At 52.6% G+C, this 25,821-nt stretch overlaps 2 protein-coding genes and 1 long non-coding RNA gene across 3 annotated transcripts; 1 reads left to right on the top strand and 2 right to left on the bottom strand.

Moving 5' to 3' along the window:
- Positions 1-1,259: 1,259 nt before the first annotated feature.
- PRNP (prion protein (Kanno blood group)) lies at positions 1,260-6,918 on the bottom strand. The gene is made up of 2 exons (XM_083880441.1): positions 6,872-6,918; positions 1,260-3,612 (listed from the first exon to the last, which is right to left on the bottom strand). Exon 2 carries the CDS (start codon positions 3,608-3,610, stop codon positions 2,825-2,827), a length of 786 nt encoding a protein of 261 aa, XP_083736567.1. The 5' UTR covers positions 3,611-3,612; positions 6,872-6,918; the 3' UTR covers positions 1,260-2,824.
- Positions 6,919-9,161: 2,243 nt separating this feature from the next.
- Positions 9,162-13,104, top strand: LOC310920537. The gene is made up of 2 exons (XR_014592000.1): positions 9,162-10,937; positions 12,855-13,104. It is a non-coding gene; the product is annotated as an uncharacterized lncRNA (long non-coding RNA).
- A 5,409-nt stretch (positions 13,105-18,513) lies between these two features.
- On the bottom strand, positions 18,514-24,479 carry PROM2 (prominin 2; the record flags this gene model as incomplete). The annotated part of the gene is made up of 23 exons (XM_083880461.1): positions 18,514-18,577; positions 18,686-18,792; positions 18,926-19,015; positions 19,135-19,203; positions 19,488-19,568; positions 19,888-19,941; positions 20,038-20,130; positions 20,204-20,275; positions 20,370-20,516; positions 20,621-20,705; positions 20,783-20,874; positions 21,401-21,524; positions 21,857-22,009; positions 22,120-22,279; positions 22,397-22,460; positions 22,550-22,624; positions 22,707-22,906; positions 23,017-23,106; positions 23,185-23,248; positions 23,442-23,562; positions 23,674-23,876; positions 23,999-24,048; positions 24,263-24,479. The coding sequence occupies 23 exons, from the start codon at positions 24,477-24,479 to the stop codon at positions 18,514-18,516; spliced, it is 2,475 nt and encodes an 824-aa protein (XP_083736587.1).
- Positions 24,480-25,821: the final 1,342 nt, after the last annotated feature.

Raw genomic sequence — 25,821 nt, 5'->3', positions numbered from 1 at the left:
TGGAGTATTTAGCTCATTAACTAATTTCTCTGCTTCAACAGATCACTCCAGGGGTCCCAGAGAGGTTATTTGATGCAGCTGTCCTTAAAGGACACAGGAGTTCAGAACATGTCACCCCACTTGGGTGTTCCCAGAGCCAGGAAAGTTCTGACCCTCCCGGCTGAGCAAACAGCTCCAAAAATCACCCTAAACCTCCTGTAATGGGTAAAAAACTGGGGTGCTGTGTGTGCAGGGCAGGGGAAATGTTATTTTTGAGCTCATATGAGCATTGCCATTGTGTTTGCCATGATTGGGAAGGAGGGAATTGAAGATGGGGTTTTGGGGTTAAGAATGAGAGATTTATAGTTCTGCTGCTGCTGAGGTCAAACCCTCCCCAGGGAAGTTCATGGTGCAAGTGCCAGGAGCCTCTTCCTGGAAATATCCATGAGTTCATCTTGGAAAATAGGGGGATTGTTTTTGTTCATTCTCTTTTTCCCTTCTTTTGGATGGGGGGAAGCTTTTTCCTTCCTGCTTTTGGGGGACTTTCTCCTCCTAATGCAGGGCTGCAGCTGCAGCTGTCAGAGCTGGGGCTGTTGGAAGAGGGGTACTCAGGTTGTGAAATGCAAATAAATGGAAATAAATTCTGTTGAGACTGATTTGCATCGGCCTGCACTGATCCCCCAGTCCCCCCAGCGTGGGCAGCAGCTCCGGGGGGAGGGGGGGGATTGTGCCCCTGGGCCCCGCTCAGGTGAGACCCCACCTGCAGAGCTGGGAGCCCACCTACAGGGTGGGGAGCTGCTGGGGCAGCCCAGAGGAACTGGGCCCTCTGGAGCCGGGCTGAGAGAGCTGGGAATGTTCGCCTGGAGAAGGGAAGGATCCAGGAAGAGCTCAGAGCCCCTGGCAGGGCCCAAAGGGGCTCCAGGAGAGCTGGAGAGGGACTGGCAACAAAGGATAGAGGGACAGGACAAAGGTAATAACTTCCCACTGGAAAAGTGGATGTTTAGATGGGATTTTGGGAAGGAATTCCTGGCTGGGAGGGTGGGGAGGGGCTGGGATAGAATTCCCAGAGAAGCTGGATACCACACAGTGTCCAAGGCCAGGTTGGACAGCGCTTGGAGCAGCCTGGGACAGTGGGACGTGTCCCTACCATGGCAGGGGTAGAACTGGATGGGATTTAAGGTCCTTTCAACCCAAAACACTCCAGGATTCCATGATTACATGTCCAGGATTCCATGATTAAGCAGGGCTTGGCCCAGGCTTAATGCCACTGAAACAGCAAATGTAAAAACTCCTTTATTAGACAGAAACTGGAATTAGACAGAAATTAGAAAACACTTCTTGGATTGCAGAGATACCATCAGTGGGAGCAGGGGAGGAGAGAAGGTTAACTGGGATTGTGGGGTTTGGGCCAAATTTGGTGCTGGAAGGGAACAAAGGCTCCCTCAGGCTGGGGAGGGGGGACAGGGAGGGCAGAAAATGCTGCTTCTGTTTGGCGGTGCCGCGGGGCCAGCTGGGGGCTGGCGCACGAAGGAGGCTGCTGGGCACCTTGGCTTGATCTGTTTTAATTTGTACCAGACGTGGAACACTTAGAAAAGGCTCAGCACGGCAAATCCCGGGCATGCACCGTGACGGGTTTACAAAACATCCGCATATCACAAAGTACGGGGCACCTCAAAGCCCTGCTTTTCCGGTGGCTATCCTGAAAGGTTTATTTTCTCTCTATTTATATATATTTTTATATAACATATATATGTTCGCCTAGCTTACACCAATGCAGAAAAAAAAAAAAAAAAAAAAAAAAAAAAAGAGAGAAAAAAATCTCATTTAGGACAGTGTTATTCAGTGCCTTGCAAAAAAACAAACAAAAAAAAATACACAAGAGATATTAAATTGAGCTTGGTTTGACAAGAGCAGCGCCACGGATGTTATAGCTCGTCCTCAGCCCAGCATCAACACGAGAAGCAAGATTTTCACCCGCTGCTTTGACAGGGCAAAGGAATTACTCACAAATGTGACTTTTTTTAAGCATCTCCCTTCCCAGGCTCATTTTTCCCAATGCTATTTGCTGTACCGGCATGGTTTAGCTGATTTCAGTCTCTTGCTACATGCTTGACCCCCCTGAGAATCCTTTCTGCTGCATTTTAATGTTCTTTAGGTCCAGGTGCTGAAGTATGAACACAACTTGTCACCTAGAGCATCCAAAATAGCTTTTTCTCGGGCTGTAACACCATTTTGGGGGTGTTTGGGGCATGCAGCAGCACTTTCTGCCTCTAATGACTGACTGGTGTTTCAGCCTCGCTGTGGCGGGGAGTAAAATTGACTTTATTTTGGTGTGTTGCTGCAGGGGTTTTTTGCAGCATGCAGGGTGTGGAATGGCAGCTCCTTATGTACATGGGGAAGGGGTTTTTTCAGGATTAAATGGTTCAAATTGCAACCTGGCAGCTTGAAAACCCCATAGCTGCCTCTCTGAAATCCCCAGAGGTGCTGGGGTGCCCTAGGTAAAGGGGGTGTGGTGGCAGCAGGACTCAGGGCTGAGATAAAACCCTGCCTGTTAACAAAGAGGATTTTTGGAAACACTCTGGCAGGGGTGCCAAGGAGAGCTCCCCTCTGCCTGGTCCCTCTCGGGGTGGCCCCGAAGAGGAGGAGGAGGTGGTGAAGGCCGCGGTTTTGGGCTCCAGCACTGTCCTGGGGACGCATTTGGGGCAAAAAAGGAAATTTTCATCCTGTTGCCTAAGCCGGATACTCCAGGGAGCACCCCAGGGGCTCCTCACCAAAAACAACCGCAAGCGAGAATGGGGGGGGACCCCACAGGGACACAGGTGACATCTGGAAGCCACAGGGTGCTCTAGTGCACGGCGAAGAGGACGAGGAGCAGCAGGGCAGCCAGTGAGGCATCAGCCAGGTGGGGCCGGATGCCCGAGGCCAGGCGGTACTCCTGGTACTGCTGGATGCACATCTCACGGATCACCTTGGTCACCACACGCGTCTCCAGCTCCGCCTCCGTCTGGTTGGCAGCTGCGCCAGCCTCTGAGGCGTTCTTCTTGGCGGCGGGGCCGATGTTGTGCTCAGTGACGGTGATGTTGAAGCAGTCAGCCACGAAGACGTCCTGCGGCACAGGGCCACGGTAGTCGCGGTAGTAGACCTGGTTAGGATAGCGCCCAGCATTCTCGTTCCACCAGCGGTACTCGTCAGGGCTGTCGAAGCGATACTGCATCCCTGACATCACCCTGCCCATGGCGTAGCCCCCCAGGCCCCCCACTACGGCACCCGCCGCTGCCGCCCCCGCCACGTGCTTGAAGTTGGTCTTGGGCTTGGGTGCCTTCCATGGCTTCTGGTGGTAAGTTCCTCCGCTGGATGGGTTGTAGCCCTGTCCCCAGCCCGGGTAGCCGGGGTTGTGGGGGTAGCCAGGGTTGTGGGGGTAGCCAGGGTTGTGGGGGTAGCCCGGATTATGGGGGTAACCGGGGTTTTGGGGGTAGCTGGGCTGGCGAGGGTAGCTGGGCTGGCGGTGGCTCCCCGTGCCCCAGCCACCCCCACCAGGTTTGCCTTTGCCCTTCTTGGAGGAGGCGAGGTCGGTGCAGACGCTGAGGAGCAGAAGCAGCAGCAGGCAGCAGGCGCTGAGGAACCTGGCCATGGCTGTGGGGAGAAGGACAGGGTCAAAGCAGGGTCAAACCTCTGGGATCAACCCTCCCTCGCTGGTGGGTCACATAAAACACAGCTGGTCCCATTAAATCCAGCCGAATAAACATTATTGGGCTAAATGTGTATTTATCTCCCCCACAAACCCTTTATTTATATATAAATGTACAATATTTTATGTTTATATATATGTGTGCGTATATATGTATTTATATATATGTGTGTTTATACACATATATATAGATGTGTGGGTTTATATGTGTATATATGTAGATATGTATGTATTTTATATATGTATAAATATGCACTTGTATATTTTTAATATATGTATTTTTGTGAATATATTTTTTAATTTTTACTATTATTATTTTTTATATATATATATTTACATATAACCCCAGGACCCCTGCTGGCAATGGCGGCTTTAAGTGCTGAAAGAAAAGTTTTTGGGAGAAAATGCTTCACCTGATTTTGAGGTAAAACTTCGCTTATCAAACCTGCCCTATCCTTCAGACGGTAGAAATGAGATTCCTGCTGTGCCGGGATCGATGCTGTGAACGGATCCAGCCCAATCCCAAAGCTTTCGGGTACTCGGTGCTGCAGGGAGGGCAACGCCCAGCCTGGCTCCGGGGGGTTTCTTTCGCCAAATTCAGCGCATTTTGCTCAAATTCCTGATAATGAGCACCAGGCCTTATCTGAAAGCCGGCATTTCTGGAATTCAATGTTTGCCAACATCCATTGACTCAGCGTTTGCCGTTTGCCGCTGGCATTCCGGGCATCTCCCACACTGGCTGGGGGGCTGGAAGGCTGAAATCCCCGCTAAGGAGCCATTTCCGTCCCTGTCTGCATAATCCGGCTGGGACAATCCACACCAGGGCTGCAAATCCTTCGGAAAGACCTTTGGAAAACACTTCACAAGCTGCAAAACCCCTCCGGCTGCCTCCCTGCAATGCCAAGGGTACTGAATTGCTGCCCCTCTGTGCTTGATGTAGGAGTGCAGCGATAGAAAAGGGGTTTTCCATCCTGCCCGAGGCTGAGCTGTTGCTCCTTGAGTGAGCTGAGCCCTTGGGTGCTCGGGAAAATTAAAAATGGAGGAGGAAAAGACAGAAAATCGGCCGGTTTTAAATATATTTTTGGAGATATCACTCCCCGCCGTGAGTTCCGAGGGGGGGAAAAAGCCAGGCCCTGGTTGAAGAGAGGTTCTGGCAAAGCACTGCAATGGTTTTATTGAAGGAATCGCAGGGCTTGAGGCTGATTCAAGAACCTTGGAGTGTTGCAGCGCCTGGCAGCGCTGACCTGCTCCTCTAATTGCCTTTAGAGCTCTGATAAACAGGTAAAGGCAAAATCACCCCTTTCCTGCTGGGGAGGGCGAGAGAAGCGTTCTTGGTGTGGGTGAGCATTTCACAGCATCCCTGGATGAGCCTTCGGGCTTGTTACAGCAAGAAACAATTCGGTTTGGGTCCTAAATGTATTTTTTCAGCGATTACTGGAGCAGCTTCCTACGGAGTCACTCCAGGAATAATTTTAATTCAGGCAGGAGATGCTGAGCTTTCCTGAGACGCTGCCCTGAACAGCCAAAGAGGCCAAGCAAGACCCTGTTTAAGCCAAAAATTTTTCTGTTGCCACTCAGACATGGCTTTGTGGGCCACAAAAAGCAAATTAATCTCTTTGGGTTCATTAATGATGCTTTTTCTCCCCTTCCCGTGCCAAAATCTGGTTTTATGTCCAGAAATGTTAGAATTCAAGCCCTTCAAGCTCAGTATTTTGGTTGGGATCGTTAGCAAGACCCTCAATAAAAACCCAGGGGTGATGCACAAGGCCGTCCCTGGTAATGGACAGGAATTCCAGGCTTGGGATTGCTTGTTCACGGAGAAATCTGGGTGTGAGGCACCCACTCTCGAGCGCTGCCTCCCTCACCCTGCAGCACCCACCCGCTGGGGGCAGGGATGAGATCGGGGCGTTAAAAATAGCCAAAAGGCAGGGAAAAACAACCAGCTCCTTGGGTGCTCGGGAAAATTAAAAATGGAGGAGGAAAAGGCAGAAAATCATCCAGGTTTAAATATATTTTTGGAGATATCACTCCCCGCCGTGAGTTCCGAGGGGGGGAAAAAGCCAGGCCCTGGTTGAAGAGGGGCTCTGGCAAAGCACTGCGATGGTTTTATTGAAGGAATCGCAGGGTTTGAGGCTGATTCAAGAACCTTGGAGTGTTGCAGCGCCTGGCAGCGCTGACCTGGTCATCTAATTGCCTTTAGAGCTCTGATAAACAGGGCACGGGCGCTAATCAGCGAGCAAGGAGCTTTGCCCCAAATAAATGAGTTCCCTGTCACAAACCCCTGATGGGGGCAGGAGCCGCTTCCTGGGAATGCGAGATTTTCTCCCAGAAAACCCCCAGATTTGTCTCGGAGAAGAAAAACCCGGGGCTGGGATCTCTCTGCTTGGAAATGCTATTTATGGCCTGACCATGACATTAATATTAAATTATAGATCGAGTGACTTCACAGGGATTTTTTTTTTCCTGACGTTAACCTTCCTCCCCCAAATTCGCCCTCCCGGGGGATGCTGGAAATGAGGAATTTAATCAGAAGGTTTGTGCTGGAGCTGATTTTCACCCGTGCTGTAGGACTGGAGCAATTCTGTGCTCCCTCGGCGGAAAATGGAGGCTGCGAGGAGCGATCGCAAGCAGCAATTACGTGCTCGGCGTTGACAAGGAGGAGGTTTCGGTTTGGAGGGGAAAAACCAACACCCGGGTGCCAAAATATCCCTGGAAATAACCTTGGGAAGGCCCCCGGGGAGCGGGGAGAAAGAGCGAAGGGAGGTGGGAAGGTGGAGGTGGGAAGATGCTCGTGGGTGGGGGCGTCCGGACCCTCCTGGCGCTGCTGGGGTGAAAATCCGGGCTGCGGCTCTGAGAATTCGAAATGAAATAGGATTTCCCCTGGAAATGTTATCCCAGGTTTAGAAATCTCCCCCTCACCCCTCACTCTTTCACTTCCCCAAACAACGGGGCAGCAGCTGGTGGCCGAGGGAAAGGCAGAACTCTCGGAGAAGAAACTCCCCACCAGCACCAGCTCTGAGTAAACAAGGACCGGGCAGGAGCAGCGCTCTGGCTCTTAAGGAGACGCTAGAAATGACAATTTTTAGGCGACCGTGGCAGGGGAAACAGGCGGCCCCACATCCCCGCGATGCTCGGAGTTCAACCCCCCCTCGACACCGGATTTATCCCTCACGGAGCCCCCGGCCCGTTTTCCCCGGCACTCACCGGCTGGGAAGGCGATGCCCGCTCGCTCCGAGGTGATCGAGCGCCCGAGCTCGGCGCGGGGATAAATAGCGAGAGGGAGGAGCCGCCTCCAGCGCAGCCCAGCCCCGCTCAGCCCGCATCCCTCAGCCAGCCCCTTCCCCAGAGAAAACCGCGGCCGGCTCCCCGCAAACCCCGGCTTCACCCCAAACCATCCCCCCGGGCATGGGGAGCGACGCTGGCAGCCAAAGGAACTGGCAGCCGGGAAAATCGCGGCATTTCCGCGCTTTGATTGAAGAATTATCAGGGTTTGAGGCTGACTATAAAACCTTGGGATATTGCAGCAGTTGGATTTCACACTGAGGAAATATCAGGGCTCGGGGCTGATTTAAAAAATCTTGGGAAGCCTCAGCACCTGGATGGTTTTACTGAAGAATTGTCAGGGTTGAAGGCCGATTCAGAAATCTTGGAATGTTGCAGCAGTTCGATTTTATACTGAGGAAATATGGGGGTGTGGGAGATGTTGGGAAATTGAAACATTTGGATAGTTTATTGAAGAAATGTTGGTGGGATCATCAGGCTTTGGGAATCTTGGAAAACTGCAGTGCTTTGATGGTTTATTGAAGAAACAACGATGGCATCGCCAGGATTTGGGGCTGGTTTGGGGATCTTGGAAAATTGCAGTGCCTTGACGTTTTATGGAAGAAATGTTGGTGGGAACACCAGGATTTGAGGCCAGTTTGGAAGCCTGGGAATATTGCAGCATTTGGATTTTATACTGAAGAAATATCAGGGCTTGGGGCTGATTTAAAAATCCTGGGAAATCGCAGCACCTGGATGATTTTATTGAAGAAATATCAGGGTTTGTGGCTGATCTGTAAATCCTGGAATGTTGCAGCATTTGGATTTTATACGGAAGGAATATCAAGGCTTGGGGCTGGGTGAGGAAATCTTGGAAAATTGCAGGATCTTGGTGGTTTATTGAAGAAATACTGAACAAAATGAGGAGATTTGGGGCTGCTTTGAGAATCTTGGAAAATTGCAGTGGGGGGGAAGGGTTTAATTGAAGAAATATCAGTTTTTGGGGTGGGTTGGAATCTCCTGGTCGAGGCTCTGGGAGAGGACAAGATGCTTTTAGCAGTTGCTGACTGCAGCTCCAAATGCATTATCCCGTGGAACAGAGCTGCTCCCAGGGTTGATGGAGAGGAAATAAAGCTGGCTCTGTGGGAGAAAGGATGGATTTGTCTTTCAAATCTCTCTCCCTCCAGAGGACCAGAACTCACTCCTGTAATCTCACTTTATGTCGAGGAATCCTGATACTTAACGGGAGGAAATGCCACAGAAAACAATTTAAAATTCCATGAGGTAGCAAAATGTTGTGTTTTTTGTTTTTTTTTTTTTTTTTTTTTTTTTTTGAGGATAAGGATACATGACTGGAATGTACAGAGACCTAAAGGCTAGAATGGGTGAGTTTCCCAAGTTTTAGGGATTTCCAGAGGAGCTGTGGGTATACCCCTGGATCCCTGGCAGTGTCCAAGGCTAGGTTGGACAGGGCTTGGAGCAGCCTGGGACAGTGGGAGGTGTTCCTGCCATGGCAGGGGTGGCACTGGATGAGTTTTAAGGTCCCTTCCAACCCAAATTCCAGGATTTTACAATTTTAACACAGCCAAAACCCTCCTCAGGCTGCCCAAAAGAGCTGGACCAGAAATTACCATCCTGAACCACAGAGCACATTTGGATGGAAGAGGGATTTTGCCCTCATGCTATAGAGCCTTGTGATCCATCTGGCTGGGTTATGCTAAAATAAATAAAAGTGGTTTCTCTCTGGCAGGTAAATGGAAAAACAAGGATATTAATCCTGGGAGGAGAAAATTAAATAAGCAGGATTGAGATCTGTGGACCTGTGGAAGCCTTGCCCTGCAGGGGGAATTTGTTCTGTGTGGGGATGTGCAGATGGCTTCTGGTTGCCTGGTTTGGGTTTAAATACTCATCCAAAGGTTATCCAAATTCCACGCCAGGAAAAGAAAGAAACCAGGAATGGGCTGCTTGGGATGAATTAATCCTGCATAAATCTAAAAATCAAGGGTTTACTGTAATAATTTATTCCAGAAGAATAACAACAGCAGCAAATTATTAATCTGAAAAGAACATTTAGTGAAAACTGTGCTCTGGCCAAAAGTGAAAAACAAACTATTTTTTTCTCTGGAAACAGAATTTCTGTTTGCAGGAAATAGAGACATTTTGTCAGATCCCAGCTGCACATCAAATAGGAGCAGCCTATGGATTATTAATGAATTTTTAATTTATTGTGGAAGTCATCAGGGCTGAAATCTCCCCAACCAGTGCATCCACAGCAGCTCTTTAATGGTTTTTTAGCATCCCAGGGTAAAACTTCTCTCAGCCTCAAGCCAGGAGTTGCATTGATCTCCTCTGGAGGTTTGGCCCTTCTTCATCCACAGTGGAAGTAACGCCCCAGGCCCTGTGCCAGGTCAGAAATCATTAATGGGATGAGTTTTTCTCATAACGGCCAGGAAACGCTGACTTTGGTTTAGTGCTGAGCTGGGGAGGGAGGAAGGTTCATCTCCTTCATCGCCTCTCATTGATTTTATCTTGAGTTTTATTGCTTTAATTCATTGAAAACGCTTTTATCCACCCAGCTCTGGCTTTGCAAAGGCAGCGAAGGCATCCAGGTGGCTTTTGGGGAAGGATTTGGAGTAATCTGTGGGGGGTTGAGGAAAGGGTGAAGTCCCCACCCCGCCCTCAATCCCTGGAGCTGGCAAAAAGTCTGAACTTGAGTTCAAATTCCACTGAGTTCATCCAGAAAGCTCTTAAAAAATAATCGGGAATAATTGTGTTCAGAGAGTTAATTGGCTGTGTCTTGCAGACCTTGGCTTATTCTCTAATGGAATTCTCACTGTGGAATTTTCTCTTTGAAGCAAAACTCCTGGATTTTCCTTGGGAATTTTCTCTGGATTCTCTCTCTGGATTTTTTTTTTAAATTAATTTTAGATTTTTTTTTTTAATTAATTTTAGATAATTTTTTTACCATTTAATATTTTTCTATTTAAAATATTTTTAAAATATTTAATTTTTTTTTTCTTGGGAAGGTGATATTTGGCTTCTGCCTGGATGAGAGAAGAGAAAATCCAATTTGGGGACAACGAGAGGTAGTGGCAAAATCCCTGGGGGCACTTTCTTCCCAGCAAGAAGCAAAGATGCCACTCAGGATTTTCCCACCTGAATACTTAATTAAAAATTTGAGGCTTTATGAGGATATTTTGCAATTTTTTCATGGTGAGGCCTTTGTTGCTAACTTGGGCTGTGCAGCCCTGCAGAGAACTCTCCTTCCAGAGGGAAAAAAAAGTCACTTTTAGCCCAGTTTTAGTGGCAGAAGGGCTTTTCCATGCTCTGAGTGTGAACCTTGACCTGCACCATCACTCTGTGTTCAGAGTTTCATGGATGGGATTTCTCCTTCGCTCCTGACACCTGGAAGTTTCTCTGTATGAAGAAAAACATGGATAAAAGGACTAAGAAAAGGATAAAAGATGTTCAGGGCCAGGTTGGACGGGGGCAGTGGAAGTTGTGGTGAGATTTAACGTCCTGTCCACCCAAACCATTCCATGATTCTATGATTTACATAAATTTTTAGCCTTTTCTGTGAGGGAAAACAGGCCAGGAGGAGGAAATGGGAGGAGCAGGACATTAATTCCATGCTCTTCCAGGGAGTCATCCTTATGTAACCCACAGCGGGGAGCAGGAGAAGTCCCAGCAAATCCCAGAGAAACGTGCCAGGAGAGGAAAACCACGGAGGGGAAAAACCACCAGGCCAAACTTTCCATCCAGCACCTCCTGCTGCTTCCAGAGGGGTTTTTCTCCTTGGCTCTGCAGAGGAGCTGAGGAACTCATGGTAAAAATAAATCAATTTATCGTGCTGCAGCCAGTGAAGCCTCAGTGCTGGGGAGGAGTTTGTCCCTTCCTTGTGGATCTGCTGCACTCGGTGATGTCATTTTCGAGCAGAGGTGACTCACAGGCCCCAGGATCCTGCTGGAATCTTCCTGCTCTGGGAGACTCCCTGGCTGCACCAGGAAAGGTGGGTTTGGGGCAGAAAACAGCAAATCAGGCAAAGCTTCTCCTTGTGCTCCTGCAGATCTGCCAAATTAATTTAATATTCATTTCTCTTCTGCGGGGTTGGCCACTGGAATATGAAATATTGGGGGCTGCACTCACCCTCCCGAGCTTTGCTCTTGAACAAGGCCTTAAAAAGGCTCTAAATGTTCATCCTTTGGGGTTAAAATATTCATCTTTTGGGGTTAAAAATGTTCATCCATGGGGTTATAAGTCTTTTTCCATTGGGTTATCAATTTTTATCCATTGGGGTTAAAAATGTTCATCCCTAGGATTAAAAATGCTTATCCGTGAGGTTATAAATGTTTATCCATAGGGCTAGAAATCTTTATCCACTGGGGTTAAAATGTTCATCCGTGGGGGTTAAAAGTATTTATCCATTGGGTTATCAATTTTTATCCATTGGGGTTAAAACATTTATCAATTGGGGTTTAAAATGTTTAATTGGGGTTTAAAATGTTCCTCCATAGGGTTATAAATGTCCATCCATGGGGTTACAATTATTCATCAATAGGGTTAGAAACCTTTATCCATAGGGTTATAAGTGGCCATGGAGCTGCTCCAATCTGCTTAGGGCTGCGCTAACCCCTCCTGTGCTCGCTGCTATTCCGGGCAGGGCCCCACGTAATCTCCTAACCCTCCCTTCCCTGATGCCTTCCCAGTGATGCATCCAGGCCTTGGCACATCACCTACACAGGACACAGCTCCCAAAAAATTCCTTTCGCCTCTTCCAGGCATCACTGGGGTGCTTGCTAGAAGGTAAAATAACAGCTTTTAACTAAAAAAAAAAAAAAAAAAAAAAAAAAAAAAAAAAAAAAAAAAAAAAAAAAAACCACACCAAACAAACAAACAAAAAAAAAACCACAAAAAAACCCCCAAAACCCTAAAACTGATAATAAAAGTGCTTTGAAATGGGGAAAAGAATGTGTTTGTGTATTTGAGGCGCTATCTGGATTAATTCATGGCAGATGGGAGAAGTCAGTCCTTGTTTTCTGCCTGCTCCAGTTTCAGCCCAGCACTGGAGTTAAAAATAACCTCTGCTAGTGCCTTGGGAGCAGCTGCTGCAGGACAGCAACAATTCCCTGCTGTCCTGGGAAAAGCCTTCCCCAAAAGGGCTCCTTGTGCCCTTGGGAGTGGATAAATCTGCTTTTTCTGCTCAAACAAGGACCCGGCGTTTTAAAAACACAACATTCCTTCCTAAAGCTTCCGGAACAAACCATTTCCCAGAATTCTGGAATTCCCATAAACTCCTCTGAAATTCCATTACCTGCTGCTGGCTCCTCGGCAGGAAAAACTGATTTTTTTTTCCCCTCGGAGCAGGGTTGGTCACGCATGACTCACCGGGAGGTTTTCCTTTCTTTTCCTCGCCTTCTCTCCCGTTTATTTTTAACCCGCGATCCCCCTGGAAGGACTCTCCGGGCTCGCTGGGTGACATCAGGTGGCAGCGCTGAGGTCACCTCCTCCAAAATAACCCGGGATGGGCTCAGGCGCTCCCATTCCCATTGTTTTGGCATCAATCATCCCGGATCCTGCTCGGGGAATCGCTCCGAGCCCGGGACGTGTCACGGCGAGCTCAGAGCTTGGAGAGACTTGGCGAAATTCGGGCAGGGAGAAGGTTCATGGTGCTTCTCATGGGTTTCTAGCTGGGTTGGGTAGGAAAAGGGCAGGAAAAATCGGTTTTCCCACTGAGAAGAGGGGTTGGGGGTGAGCTGGAGAAAGCCAGACCCCAGGAAATGCAGATAATGACTTGGGTTTTATTTAAAAACAGTAAGTCAAGATAGGCTGAAACAAGGGCCGGGTTGGAGATAGGGAAATAATTTAAAGAGCATCATTAAAAATTAACTTTCAAATATTTTTTTAATCACGTTTTTCTTTGATACAGCCATTTTTGGTCCAGGTCTTTGTCTTGTTTATTCACCTGGGAGCTCAACAAGCTTTATCCTGCCCTGAGCTGGTTTCTCAGTGAGGATGAGATGATTAAGCCCAACGTGTAAATCCTTTTACCTGAACTGATGAGGAAATCTCCACCCATATTTTCCCTTTTCCCTCCATGGCAAGTGTTCCAGGAGCCTTTGTGGGGTTCTACCATCTTTTACTCTGAGAGAATAAACATAAATGACAATAAACAATAATCTTTTACTCTGAAATAATCTTTTACTCTCAGAGAATAAGCATAAATGAGAATAAACAAAGGAACTGGGCTTGGGAAATGCGGGTCTGGGGGGAAATGGAGCCAGGATTTTATCCATTAGGATTTGTAACATTTTGGAACAGCTTCCCATGAGATGAGCGCCCTCCCACCACTTCTGAAGCATCTTCCAGCGGGGATGAAGACCCCAGACCCCACACAACTCTGCCCAAAGCTTTGTTGTCCCCTAAAGCAGCACTTTAAGGGCTCTTTATAAAGTTTGTCTTCATTAAGACACCAGGAAAATTTCACACACCAAATACCCTGGCATTAAATGTCAAATCTGTCCTTTCACTCTGGAAGGGGAACTGTCCATGAGGCTCTTTATAAAGTTTGTCTTTACTAAGACACTAGGGAAGTTTTATACACCAAATATTCCATCGTGAAATGTCAAATCTGCCCTTAAGATCCTGGAAGGGAAATTCCTGCCCATGAGGAAGAGCTTTGCCATCACCTGCCAGGGGGCAGAAGGAGCGAAAAATCGGAGCCTGGCACGAGGAAAAGCCCAGGGGGAGGCTCTGAGGATGCTCAAGATGCTCCTGCTGGGTTGTCATGAGCACGGCGCTCCCCCCGCCGCTGTTTCCATGGCTACGGAGGGATGCGAGGGATGCAGGAGCAGTGCTGGAACGCCGCTCCCTCTGGCGCGGCTGCTGTAAATAAACCAGGCTGAGAACCAGCCCGGAGGTTTCTCCAGCCATAATGGCTGGGTTTCGGCTGGAGCTTGAAGGCAGCTGAAGTTCCAAAGGGTTTTATTTAGTAAAATCGGAATTTATTCAGGAAGAACTGTGATTTGCAGCGTCTTCCCCCGAGGCTTTGCCGTGGCAGATTCCCTGCGATCTCTCGGAGGTGATTTTACTCACCCTGTGCCAATGCCATTGAAAATCCCAGATAAAAGTCCTGCCTCTGACCCAGGATTATTCCATGGGAATGGCTGCCCTGAGAACTGCAGGATGAGGAAGCTGAGCTTCAGCAGGGATGAGGAGAAGATGAGGGGGTTTTACTCCATCTGGAAATATTTTGGATCAAACCAGAGATTGTTAACAGAGGGTGAGGCTGGGATGTGGCAGTTTTTGGGGGCTAAGAGAAGGCAGGAGCACTGACAATTCTGAAATTCTCAATCCCAAAGGATTTCTCCTGGATTTGATCTTCTCAGCTTTTCCAAAGCAGCTCCCAGCAGCTCTGGGCCTGTGTGGAGAAGGCAATTAAAGTCGTATTAAATCTGTGCAGAGAGCTGGAATTACCAGGCAAGGAGCCCACAGGCTCCTCAGGGCTGGGGATTGCCATGATCCACATGCCAGCAAGAGGAAAAATCCAGAGCACAAGCTGCAGGATGTTTTTATCTTGTGGTGCTTTCCAGAGGATGGAGTAGAATGGTTTGTAAATTATGAAAATAGACATGGCTGTGAGTCCAAAGGTGGGAGCAGCACCAGAAGGCAAAGCTCAGCTCGGGACAGGCTGTTTCACCCCAAAAATTGGCAAGAATTGTCCCTCAGTTGTTGCTAAAGCTGCCTCTGGGTGATGGTACCACTGGAATGTGCCCTTTTCCCAGCAGCTCTTGGCCCCTGGTTTGGCTCCTTCCCCAGTGAGCCCAGAGAGACTTTGACAACAATGATCAAAGCACAGAAAATGAAAGAAATTTGGTTCGCATTTGCAGCAGGGGGTCAGGGCAGGGTGTTTATCCCTCACACCAGAATCACCCCATAAGCAAAGCCCCATCAACAGCTATTAAATAACAATTAATAATCAGCATTAATAAAGCTCAGGTTGTTTATCACAGGGTGTTTCCTTGGCTGTGTTCAGGCCTGAAATCTCTGGGCCTCCAAAATACTTTTGTGGCATCAATAATCCAAGGAGTTTTCATGTTAAAACCGAAGTAAAACAGGAGCAAACCCTCTGGGATTTGGTTTCTCACAAAGCTGAGTTTGGGAGCCTGGGTTAAGGAGTCAGTAGGGAATCAATCCATGCCTCAAAAAAACCCAGGAAGTTTGGTACAATTCTATCAACTCCTCATCTGAGGAGACTGAATGAAATCCATCTGGGAATTTGGCTCTCATTCCTCCCTCACTCATTGTTGGAGCTCTGCTGCAGAAACAACTTTAAAAGGAACATTTTGGGGACGGGGATGAAATTTTGAACAACTCTCCACAGCAGCTGTTTTGTGTCTCAGGTTCCTGGGCTGTTTTTAGGGGATGATGAGAAAAATAGATGGAAGGGGTCACAGATCCTTTTTGTGGAGAAGAAAAAAAGGTTGGAGTTGAAAAATCAAGTTTGGGGAGAAAAATCAAGGGAAATGAAATAAGAATGGGGGAATTGAATGCTGTCATAATTCCAGGAATAAACCGATTCTGTCAAAACTGACCAGACATTTCCTGCATTTCTCTTCAGTTCCAGGAATAGAGAAGAACAATTTGTGCCCTGAAATAGGAGTTGGTGGGGAGCAGCACCTGGGCTGAGCAGGGCTCCCAGGCAACAAGGAGAGCTGACAGAGCTGCAGCGCTCTGAATTATTGATTATTTATGAATTACAGACACTTCCCGGGGGCAGCAGGGACAGCACAAGGGAAGTGAGGTGTCCCAGGGGTGAATTCAAAGGGGGATTTGAACAGAGAAGTGGTTTAATCAACATCTGTTAACTAAGTCCTTAGATGGCAAAGAACACAGATCTAGATAAACTGAGATAGAAAAAAAAAAAAAAAAAAAACCAACCTCAAAGAACACAGATGCAGATAAACTGAGACAGAAAAAAAACCCAAACCCCTCTGACAGAGGATGCACTGAATCATTAAAAAAAATACATTTAGGAGCTGGAAATTTTGTTCTTTATCAATACAAGTAATGAAGAGACAAGGTGCCTTTGTGAAGGTGGGACTGGAGGTTAATCATAAATCCTGGTTTTGCTCAAGGTGAGGAATTATTATCCAGCTCATCCTCACTTTTTTTTTTTTTTTTTTTTTTTTTTTTTTTTTTTTTTTCCCTAGTGAATAAAGTTCCCTCCAGTTGGTTTAGGACAATTTTCTGGATTATTCATGGATGATTTACCATTAACTCAAAGATCCTCACATTTTTAATCACTCCACATTCCAGGCAAGGAACAGAGATATTCATGGATCTGTAACAAACATTTATTTTGGGGTGAATTCCTCTGCCATCCATTATTTAGCCATTATTTAGAGTGGCCCAGCTACAAGAAATAACCTCAGGAAGAGGATCCAGCTGAATTAATCTCATTTGTTTGCAAACCCACTGGATTTGATGACCTCAAAGGTCTTTTCCAGCCTAAACAACTCTGGGTTTGTTTTTGCAATTTCTTTAATCAGTGGATGGACTCAATAAATATTATTGCTTTTATATAATTTAACATTTAAAGTCGATAATCCCTTTGCTCTCCTGCACCACCAAGTGGGTAATACAGTATTTAAAATATGGCACTGTTGTGGAGAGAGGCTCATAAAACATAATTTATAAAAACAAGGCAATCCTCTCCTTTTTAATTATCTCAAAATTTTGTGACTTTAGGCCTTCAAAACACATCCAGCTGGGAGCATTTTATTTCCTGACTAAACCCCAGGGAAGAACATCACTTTTCCATACATCTCTCCTCACCACACCCCTCTCTGACCCCAAAATCCTTCATTTTAAGCCTGATTTTTGATGCCATCAGGTGTTTTCCAGATGGGCTGAGGACATCGCCGGGGATGGGTGTTCCTGCAGAAATCCTTCAGGATTTCCACTCCCTAAATCCCTTTGAAAAAAGCCTTCCCAATGCTGACCTCTGCAGGCTGAGAAACTGCTTAAAGCCAGCTGGCTCCGGGCAGCAATAACCTAAATAATGCATAAACCAGGTGTTTTTACTATTGCTGGCTGTGGGTAGGAAAAGCCTTTTAATATTGCATTAAAATGGGGCATTTCTCTCTCAGCTGGCAAACAGAGAGCGTTTTGGGGAGGGAAATCCTCGTTGGGTGGGTCTGCAATTCCTGTATGGATTTTGTGAACAATTTGCTGGTTGGACAAAGCTCTGAGAAAGGAGGGGATGAATGATCTGAGAGAAAAACAGGAACTTCACACAAAAAAAGTCACAAACTAGGAGACAAAGCCTGGCCTGGGCTTCCTTGGTATGGGGGGCAGAGCCCCCTGTCCACGCCAGGAGATGGATCAAGATGATTTTTTAATGTCCCTTCCAACCCAAACCATTCCATGATTCCGCGGTTGTACCCACAGTGAACTCTTTGCCTGCAGCTTCGGCCAGGAGCCCCCAGCTCTAATTAAGCTTAATTAAGCTCCAATTAACACCACCTTGAGGCCAGGAGGGTCCCCACCCCTGCAGTGGGAGGGGGTTTGTGTGCTGGTTATTGGGGGGGTGGAGATGGGGGTCCCATAGGTGACTGCCAGGGGCTTGGGCTATCCATGTTGTCAGCCCCAGAGCCCCCTTGGCCCCAAAACCACCTCAGACTTGACCCTGGAGCCCCCATGTCCCTGCCACCCCCCAGCCCAAGAGCCCCCTCAGCCCCAGCCCTGAAACCCTCCCTGGGCTGTGGCAACTTGTCAACCTTGGAGCCCCCTCAGCCCCAGAACTCCCCGGCCACAACTCTGGCCCCAGAGCCCCCCTCAGCCCCAGAGTCCCTTCAGACCCCCAGCTCTAAAGCCCCCCTTGGCCACAGCAATGCCCTCAGCCCCAAAGATTCTCCCCTCTGCCCCCTTGGCCCCAGAGCCCCTGGACCTGAAGATCCCCTTGGTTGTGGCAACGTCTCAGCCTTGAAACCCCGGAGATCCCTGAGCCCCACAGCCCCCCCAGCCATGGGCTTTCCTCATCCCCACAGCCCCCTCAGCCATAGGCTCCTCTCAGCCATGGGCTCCCCTCAGCCATGGGCTCCCCCCATCCCCACAGCCCCCCCAGAACCGTTCCCGATGGATAATGGGAATACTGAGGGTGCAAACAAAGGAGCCGGGGACAGATTTTTAGGGGAGGGTTTTAATGTGCCCCACACTGCCTGGGGGTCTCGGGAGTGAGGAATTGTTGTGGGGCAGCAGTGGGTGCCCATTCCTGTGGGGTGTGAGAAGATGGGGGAGAGCCAGGAGAGCCTCCCCTTCCAGCTGGGATCAGCCGGGCTCCAGGAGCATCCCTACGGGTGCTCAGCCCGTGAGGGACCCCAAATCTCTGTGTGCTCCACACCTGGGAAGGACACCAGACCCCAAAGGACATTGAGAAAGAGATGTCAGAGAGATCCAAAGCCCTGAGAGGTGACAGAGGGACCTGGAGCCCTGCAGCGCTTTGGCACGGGTTTGTGGGAACTCCTGGAGAGCTGGGCACAGGTTTGTGGGAACTCCTGGGGCACGGCATCCAGCAGAGCCCTGCCCTAGAGCTTGAGTGCCGTGACACGGGGGATGTGGAAGGGACAGGTCTCCTCTGAGCCTGTGGAACTGCAAATGAGAACAAGAGAGCACAAGGGATGGTCAGGGAGGAGTCCACCTCCCCCATCCCTGTGTCCCCTCGTCCCCATGTCCCCCCCGTCCCTGCCCGCCTCTCACATGAGCCGGTTGCGGATGGGGCGGAAGTGTTTGGTGAGTCTGATGGCGAAGATGATGTTGGGGATGAGGAGGAAGGTGCAGCAACCCAGGCTGAACCAGAAAGCGTTCTGCAAGGAGAACCCACAGGGCTGAGCTGTGCAGGGAGGAAAAGGCAGGGGCAGTCCCTGGCTCCGGAGGGGTTTGGGGAGCCTTGGGGGTCCCGTAGGTGCTCACTGGACCCCCACGGAGGGGGATCCTTACCCAGGGGTCAGCAATGCGGTCACACAGGATGACCCGGCCATTGTCCAGGGCCGTGGCGAGGGGCTGGCACGAAGCCACGTCCTCCCTCAGCTGGAACGAGGAGCAGAGACAGGGCATCAGCCCACGCCTGGCTGCTGGGATGCATTTTGCTTGCGGGAGGGATCCACGTCGGCTCCAACAATCCCCGCGGGGTAACAGGGAGCACTCACCGTCTGCCCGACCCAGTTGAGGTACTGGGCGAAATACCGCAGCTCCTTCCTGGTGAAGCAGCTGAGTTCCTGGATAGGGGGAAAGCAGTGTGGAGGGAGAGCCCCGCGCTCCCCAGCCCAGCTCAGCCCCGCGTTTCCCAGCCCGGCTCCAGCCCCGCACTTCCCAGCCCGGATTCAACTCCGTGCTCCCCACCCCGGCTCCAGCCTCTCTCTCCAGCCACCTCCAGTCTAATATAGCCTGGGAAATGAGGGCTGAAGGCTCCTGGTGCCCTCTTGCAGCGCCCTGTTCTCCCGCTCTTTTCTCCTGGCTGTGGGGAATTCTTCCCCCGATGGTTCATCCAGCCCCACCTCACCTGCCGGAGGATCTGCTGGGCTTGCATGGGCAGCCGGGCTTCCACCGAAGCCGTGGTGGCCAGCGTCCTCTTCACCCGCTCCTGAGGAAGCACAGGGAGAGCAGAGCATTCTTAGGGCCTGGAGCAGCGGGATGGGTGTCCGGGGGGTGCAGGGAGCAATGCTGAGCTCCAAATTGGGTCTGGTTGCCAGAGGGCAGGGAAAGAGGGAGGTGCCCTGAGCAGGAAAATGCCTTTGCAGGGGGATTTCTGATTTGCAACAGCAAATCTAATCACTAAAGGAGACCAATTCTCCTGGCTGGCATTTTTCCTGGCTCTCCCTTCACCCTGCAACAGGTTGGTTTTTTTTTTTGGTAGATGGGACACCACAAGTTTTTTGGGGCTGGAAGAGACACGTGAATACCTTGAGGTGTGGTGCCAAGTGGGAGAGGAACTGGACACTTTCCCCCAGCTTTGCCTGTGGGACAGAGAGGTGAGAAAGGTTCAGAAACCTCGATGTCCCCTTCAAGGAGGTTCCAGTGGTACCACTGCCACCAGCCCAGCACAGACTCACCACCAAAGCCTCTTGAGACTGCACCGTGGAGTTCTGCATGTGCCACAGTGCCTGTGCCTCTGCTGCGAGCCGCCCGGCCACCGTGCTGTTCCTCTGCGGGGCACAGCGGGGTGAGCACATCCCTGTGGGCACTGAAGGCTCCCCCACCACCCACCCCACCACTGACCTGCATTTTCTGCAGCCCCTCAAGGTTCCTCGCCAAGCCGGGAAGGCTGGTCTGCACCACGGGGTTTTTCATCTGTGGGGAAATGGAGTTGGGGGATGCCCAAAATCCAGCCCTGGTACGGGGCACATCCTGCAGCAGGATCCAGCTCACCACAAGCACCTCTCACCTCCTCCTGGAAGCGCCCATAGTCCACCTCGTCCAGTCCACTGCGGGCAAAGGTCTCCAGGTCCTGCCTGCCCTCGCTGCGGAGGAGCCGCACGTCCCCCAGGTTCGCTGTGAAGTCGCCCAGGCGTTTTTGGAAATCAGCCGTGTACTGTGAGGGTCAGACAAGGGGTTCTGCAGGGTTCCCAGTAACCCCAGTAAAGCTCCTGTGTCCCCCTGCTGCTACCAGCAGCTCTGGCTGGAGCCAGCCCTCACCTTGGGGGTTCTCAGGTGTTCATCCAGGTCATAGGACCTGTCGAGCTGCAGCACCTCCCAGAGCCCTGCACCGCTCTTGCACTCCCTGAAAGGCAGAGGGACATTGGCAGAGTGATCCCAAATCTGCCCTGGCTGCAAGGTGGGGGCTCCTGCAGTGCTCACCGGTACGTGGAGCTGAGATTGGAGTCCCTTCTGAGGTTGAGCTCGCGAGTGAGGTTCATGGACGGTGGAAGATTCCCAGGGGTGTCGATGAACTGGGCCAAACAGGAGGAAAAACAAGGTCAGAGTAAGGCACAGACATTCCCAGCAGTGATTCTGAGAGTGTGCTGCCCTCACAGGTGCATCCTGGGGCAGTTCATCGCAGCCTGAACTAATTTTGCCTCTATTTGGATATTCCCCGCTGCAGAGTGTGGGGTGTGTTTGGAGGGACAGCCCCGTGCTGGGACCTGGCTGTGTGTGGCACTGCCATGGGAAGAGTCCTGATCCCAGTCCCACTGTCCCAGTCCCTCTCCAGGGCCCATCACATCGAATTGAGCTGCCGGCCCCAAGCATCCCAGGGATGCCCAAGGACCAGGGAACCAATTAGCAAATGAATTAACAGAACAAGGGCAATTCCTAGCTGATGATGCAAATCCGAGGCACTAATCCTAAATTTAATATTCTGGTCTAGGATGGGGCTTTTCCTGTCGGGCTTAGGGGGAGGACATAGAGCCTTTGGAGGTGTTTTGGTGCACAGAAGGAGAGATTTACAGGGCGATGGGCGTATGTGTGGCCACCCACCTTAAAAATCTCCTGGTTGACCCAATTCCTGCAAACCAGCGTCTGGATGTTGCCCCCGACCAGGAAGGTGGCGAAAACCAGGAGGATGAGAAGCCAGGAGAACAGGAAAGCCAAGCCTACGCCACTGAAAGAGAGAGAGGAGGCGCCGGCCGTGGCTTTGCAAACCCGAGCGGGCAGGAAGGGACCTGCTCGTCCAGCTGCAGCCCCGCGGCTCCTTCCCGAGCCCGGGCACGCCGGGCTGGGCAGGGCCCTGGGAGCTGGGTGTGCCGGGCAGAGGGGCCGCGGGAGCTGCCAGCTCCCAGGGCGGAGCAGCTTCTCCCAAACCTGCCGGCGCAGGCCGTGGCTTCAAAAGCTTTTCCCCTGGCACCGCTCCCAGTCCCCCCGCCTTGCCTTTGCCTGGGTTTTTTTGGGGTATGTGAGATGGAACAGCCCCCCAGCACACAGAGAGATGCTTACACCAGGAGAAACTTGGCACCAACTTCCCCTCGGCACTCATAGTCACTGGGGTCCTCCCGCTTGGAAAGCCCGTACGCCCCCAGGGCCATTCCCGTCACGTTGCAGAGGAGGATGAGGAGGATGATGGAGCACAGCACCGTGCCTGCGATCCATCTGGAGGGAAGAGCAGCAGGGCACTGCCTCGAGGTGCAGGGCTGAGGCACCTGGGGCTTGGGGCCCTTCTCTGCTGCACCCCCTGCACTCCATCGGGCCCCCAGGGTCACCTGTACCGCTCGAAGCGCTGCACCTCCCGCAGGTACGGCTGGCTCCGCTGCTCCGCCTTCACCAGCGCCTCGCTCGCGGGCCGGGTGTAGTCGGGGAGGGGGAAGCCGTCGGCGATGGACTGCACCTTCTCCGCCGTGCGGGCCAAATCGCCCCGCAGATCTGCGTGGCCAAGGCTGTGATGGAGGGGTGGATGGTCCCTGCATCCCACCCTGTGTCCCCAAACTGGGATTCACTGCCTGGAGGATGTCCCCACTCCATTGTGACAGCCTCACTCACCCTGGATGACCTGCGCCATCCTCTCCACGGCCAGCTCTGGGATGGAGTTGAAGGTGCCATTGCCCTGCCAGGAAAGAGGGGATGCTGAGCAGCTCAGCTGGAGCCACCTGTGCCTGCTGGAACTACCCCTCCGCTCCGCCCCGATCCCCCAACCTGGCGAATCATCTCCGCAAAGTCACTCCGGGGCAGACCGGCCAGCGCCTTCAACACCTTCTCCACCGACGGCACCTTGGAGTGGAAGAAGGAAGCCGTGAGCCGCGGGGCAGCCGGGCGGGGCGGTGACGGTGGGGGACCAGGACCCCGTGCCCACCTTGCTGTAGTCGGCGCCTAGCTCCAGGCCCTGTGCCCTGCCCAGGACGCTGGCGCAGGAGGTGCAGCGCGGGTCGTCCAGGAGCGCGACCACGCGGCGCCTTCGTTCCTGCAGCGCCGGCTCCAGCTCGGCCCGCGCCGCCGCCAGCGCCCGCGCCGTCCTGTGGACAATCTGTAAATGGTGCAGCGAGGTCTGTAGGTCTTAAAGAGAAAGCCCAGGGCTAGTTCACGCTGCTCCGCTCGGCCGCCCCGGCGAGGCTTCGGCCCCAGTCCCGGCCCCGGTCCCGGGGACAGTCGCGCTCCGGTCGTACCTCCGGCCCTGTCCTGCAGGTCCGCCAGCGCCGCGTAGGTCATGGCCTTGAGCTGCGCGTGGATGGAGAGTCCCACGCTCCGGCTGAGGCCTGCAAGGCACCGGGGCACCGTCAGCACATCATCCATCCCCGGGGCAAGCTCGGGATGCTGCCCGGCGCCGTGCTTACCACCCAGGTCGGAGATTATCTGCTTTCGGGGCACCTCGAACTTGTCCACCACCATCTGCACCCCCTGCCAGGAAAGAGGAGCCGGTCAGTCGGGGGTAGCAGCCGCCGGGAGGGGAGGGAGCCCCGCTTTGCCATTCAAAATACATTTTTAATGCAGCCACGTCACCTCCCCTTGCCTGCCAAACTATCCCCTAAGGGAAATGCCGCCATCCTTGGGCAGCGCCCCATGCCGGGGGCGAGGCCGCTCGAGGACCCACCTGGAGGACATTGGCAAGGTGCTGTCGCAGCGTGCGCAGGGTGGAGGGCACAGCCCCCAGCCCCGGCTCCATCTGCCCCTTCACCCGCTGGCTGGTGACAAAGGCGCAGGTGACGCTGATCCTGCGGGGAATGAGCAGGTGACGGCGCCGCCCGGCAGAATCTCCCCGTCCCGTAGGACGCGATTCCCCCAGCCCAGTGCGAGTTTTGGGGGGGGTGATCTGGGGGACTCACAGGATGATGAGGGAGGTGAAGGACAGGCAGGCCAGCAGGCAGCGGCGGCGGCAGCCCAGCGAGCGCCGGTGGGCGCGGAGGCGGCCCCCGCACCGCCGCCGGCTCCTGCAGTAGCAGAAGCACATCCCAGCCACCGGCACGGCCACGGTGAAGAGCAGAGCCACGGCGGCACAGACGACATAGCCCAGCTCGTACTGCACCACCTGAACCACGGGAGAGCCCTGTCGGCACCTCTTCACCGAGCCCGGGGCGCTCTGGGTGCCCAGTTGCCCCGTGCCAGGTGGAAACATCCCCATGGGATCCCCCGCCCCACGACCCGACTCACCTGCGACGTCCGCACGGAGCCGGGGTCATTCAGGGCTGTCCTGAGCAGCTCTGCAAATAAGTAAATCATGGTACAGGTAGAGGAAGCTCCACCCGATGCACCCCCAACCTTTCCCGGCAGCAGCACTGGGACAGAGGCAGAATCCTCTTCCTGAACCCTTGGGGACCCTCAGAGCAGCTCCGGGCACAGCGACTGCAGCCAGCAAACCCCCGAGGTCCCGGCACCCGCAGCAGCGGGATCGCAGCTCCCCGGCTCGGGGCTCACCTGTGGGCAGCGGGTTTTGCTGGATGAGGTCCAGGCAGCGCCGGACGAGGCCGTAGAGGGGATCGAGCGAGCTGGGCACGCGGTGCAGCGCCGGCACCTGGATCTCGGCGTGCCTGTCGGTGAAGCGGAGGACGCCGCCGGGGCTGGAGGGGTGGCACTGCTGGCTGGCAGTGGGATGCAGCAGTGCCCAGGCCAGCAGCAGCCCGGCCGCCCGCATGGCTACGGCGGTGGCGAGCGGAGAGCCGGGGGCTCCGTTAGCCTGCGAGCGGCTGGAGGGGCATTCCCGGCCCCGGACGGCTCGCTCCGGCTGGGCTGCTGCTCCGGGAAACCTGCCTGACGGGTCAGCCGCTGCTCAAAGCACAGACGCTGCCCTGGCTTGTTCCCCCCACGGGCTCCCCGGGGCGGCTGGGCTTGGCGGGGCTGCGTGGAGGCGTCTCCCAAACCATCCCAGGCCTGTTTCGCAATCCCTGGCATCCCTGAGTCACCGCCGCGGGGTCTCCGCTGTCAAGGCCTTTCCCCAAACCCATGGCAAAGCCTCCCCGGGGTTTTGGGGAGAGGGATGGGAGGTGATGAACCCCCAGTCCTTGGGCTGGAGGCTGCTCGACCCCACCACAGCCACCTTGGAAGGTGGAATCTGGGACTTTGGGCACCACCTAAGGAGTGGGAAAGCCCTTGTGAGGGGATGCGGTACCCGGGCATCAGAATCACTCTTTGGAAAAGCACCCTGAGATCTGGGGTAGCAACAAGAAGACAAAACAAGGAGGAACATGTGGAGAGAGACACTGAGCCCTAGCTGGCAATGCCCACTGGCCGGCCGGGTGTGAGATGAGTTTTCCAGCCTCAGCCAGTGCCTGTCTCACACCCCGAGGCGGCCGCGGCTCCTTCCCAGGGCCTGGATCCTGCTCCCCGGCATGGGTCGAGCGCTAATTACAGGCTCAGCTAGGAGCGCAGGAGGTCCGACCTGATCTCTTGGTGCGGGGGGAGCAGCCCCGCTCTGCCCAGACGGCCCCGAGGCATCCCGAGAGCCGGGACCCTGCTCAGCCGGGCGAGTCGGACCGGCCCTTCCCCTCCGCCGCTGCCCACGCCCCCGTCTCCCTGGCGTTGATGCTAATCCGGGTAGTTCCCCTCCCTCTGGAAAAGGGGCTTTCCGCCCAGCTGGAGGTGCCGGCAGCTTTTTTCCAGGCTGATCCCCACCACCCGCTTGGGAATGGGATGTTGCGGACAGGAAAATCCTGTCCCGACTTGGCTTGTCCCGTCCTGGGACAAAATTGCCAGGGCCAGGAAAGTCTGGGATTTTCAGCATGGCTCATTTCTGTGTGAATGTGTCTGTGCACGGCAAGGGAGCCCCAGCTACCCACACTGGTGCTGGGGCAGTGATGGGGATGCCAGGGATGATTTCCCACCATGATCTCCCATTCTCAAGATGATTTCCCAACCACAACCTCGTTTCCCGTTCCCACGGTGATTTCCTAACCCCAGCCTGGATTTCCCATCCCACCATGATATTTTTGGGGGTGGAAGTGATTTTCATGTCCAATTGATTTATTAAAAAACTATGG

The sequence above is a fragment of the Zosterops lateralis genome (genome assembly GCF_965231275.1).
Source record: "Zosterops lateralis genome assembly, chromosome: 30".
In the NCBI taxonomy this organism is placed as follows: domain Eukaryota; kingdom Metazoa; phylum Chordata; class Aves; order Passeriformes; family Zosteropidae; genus Zosterops; species Zosterops lateralis.
Note: the sequence above shows the minus strand (reverse complement) of the source record. Positions and strands in the feature narration are given on the sequence as shown.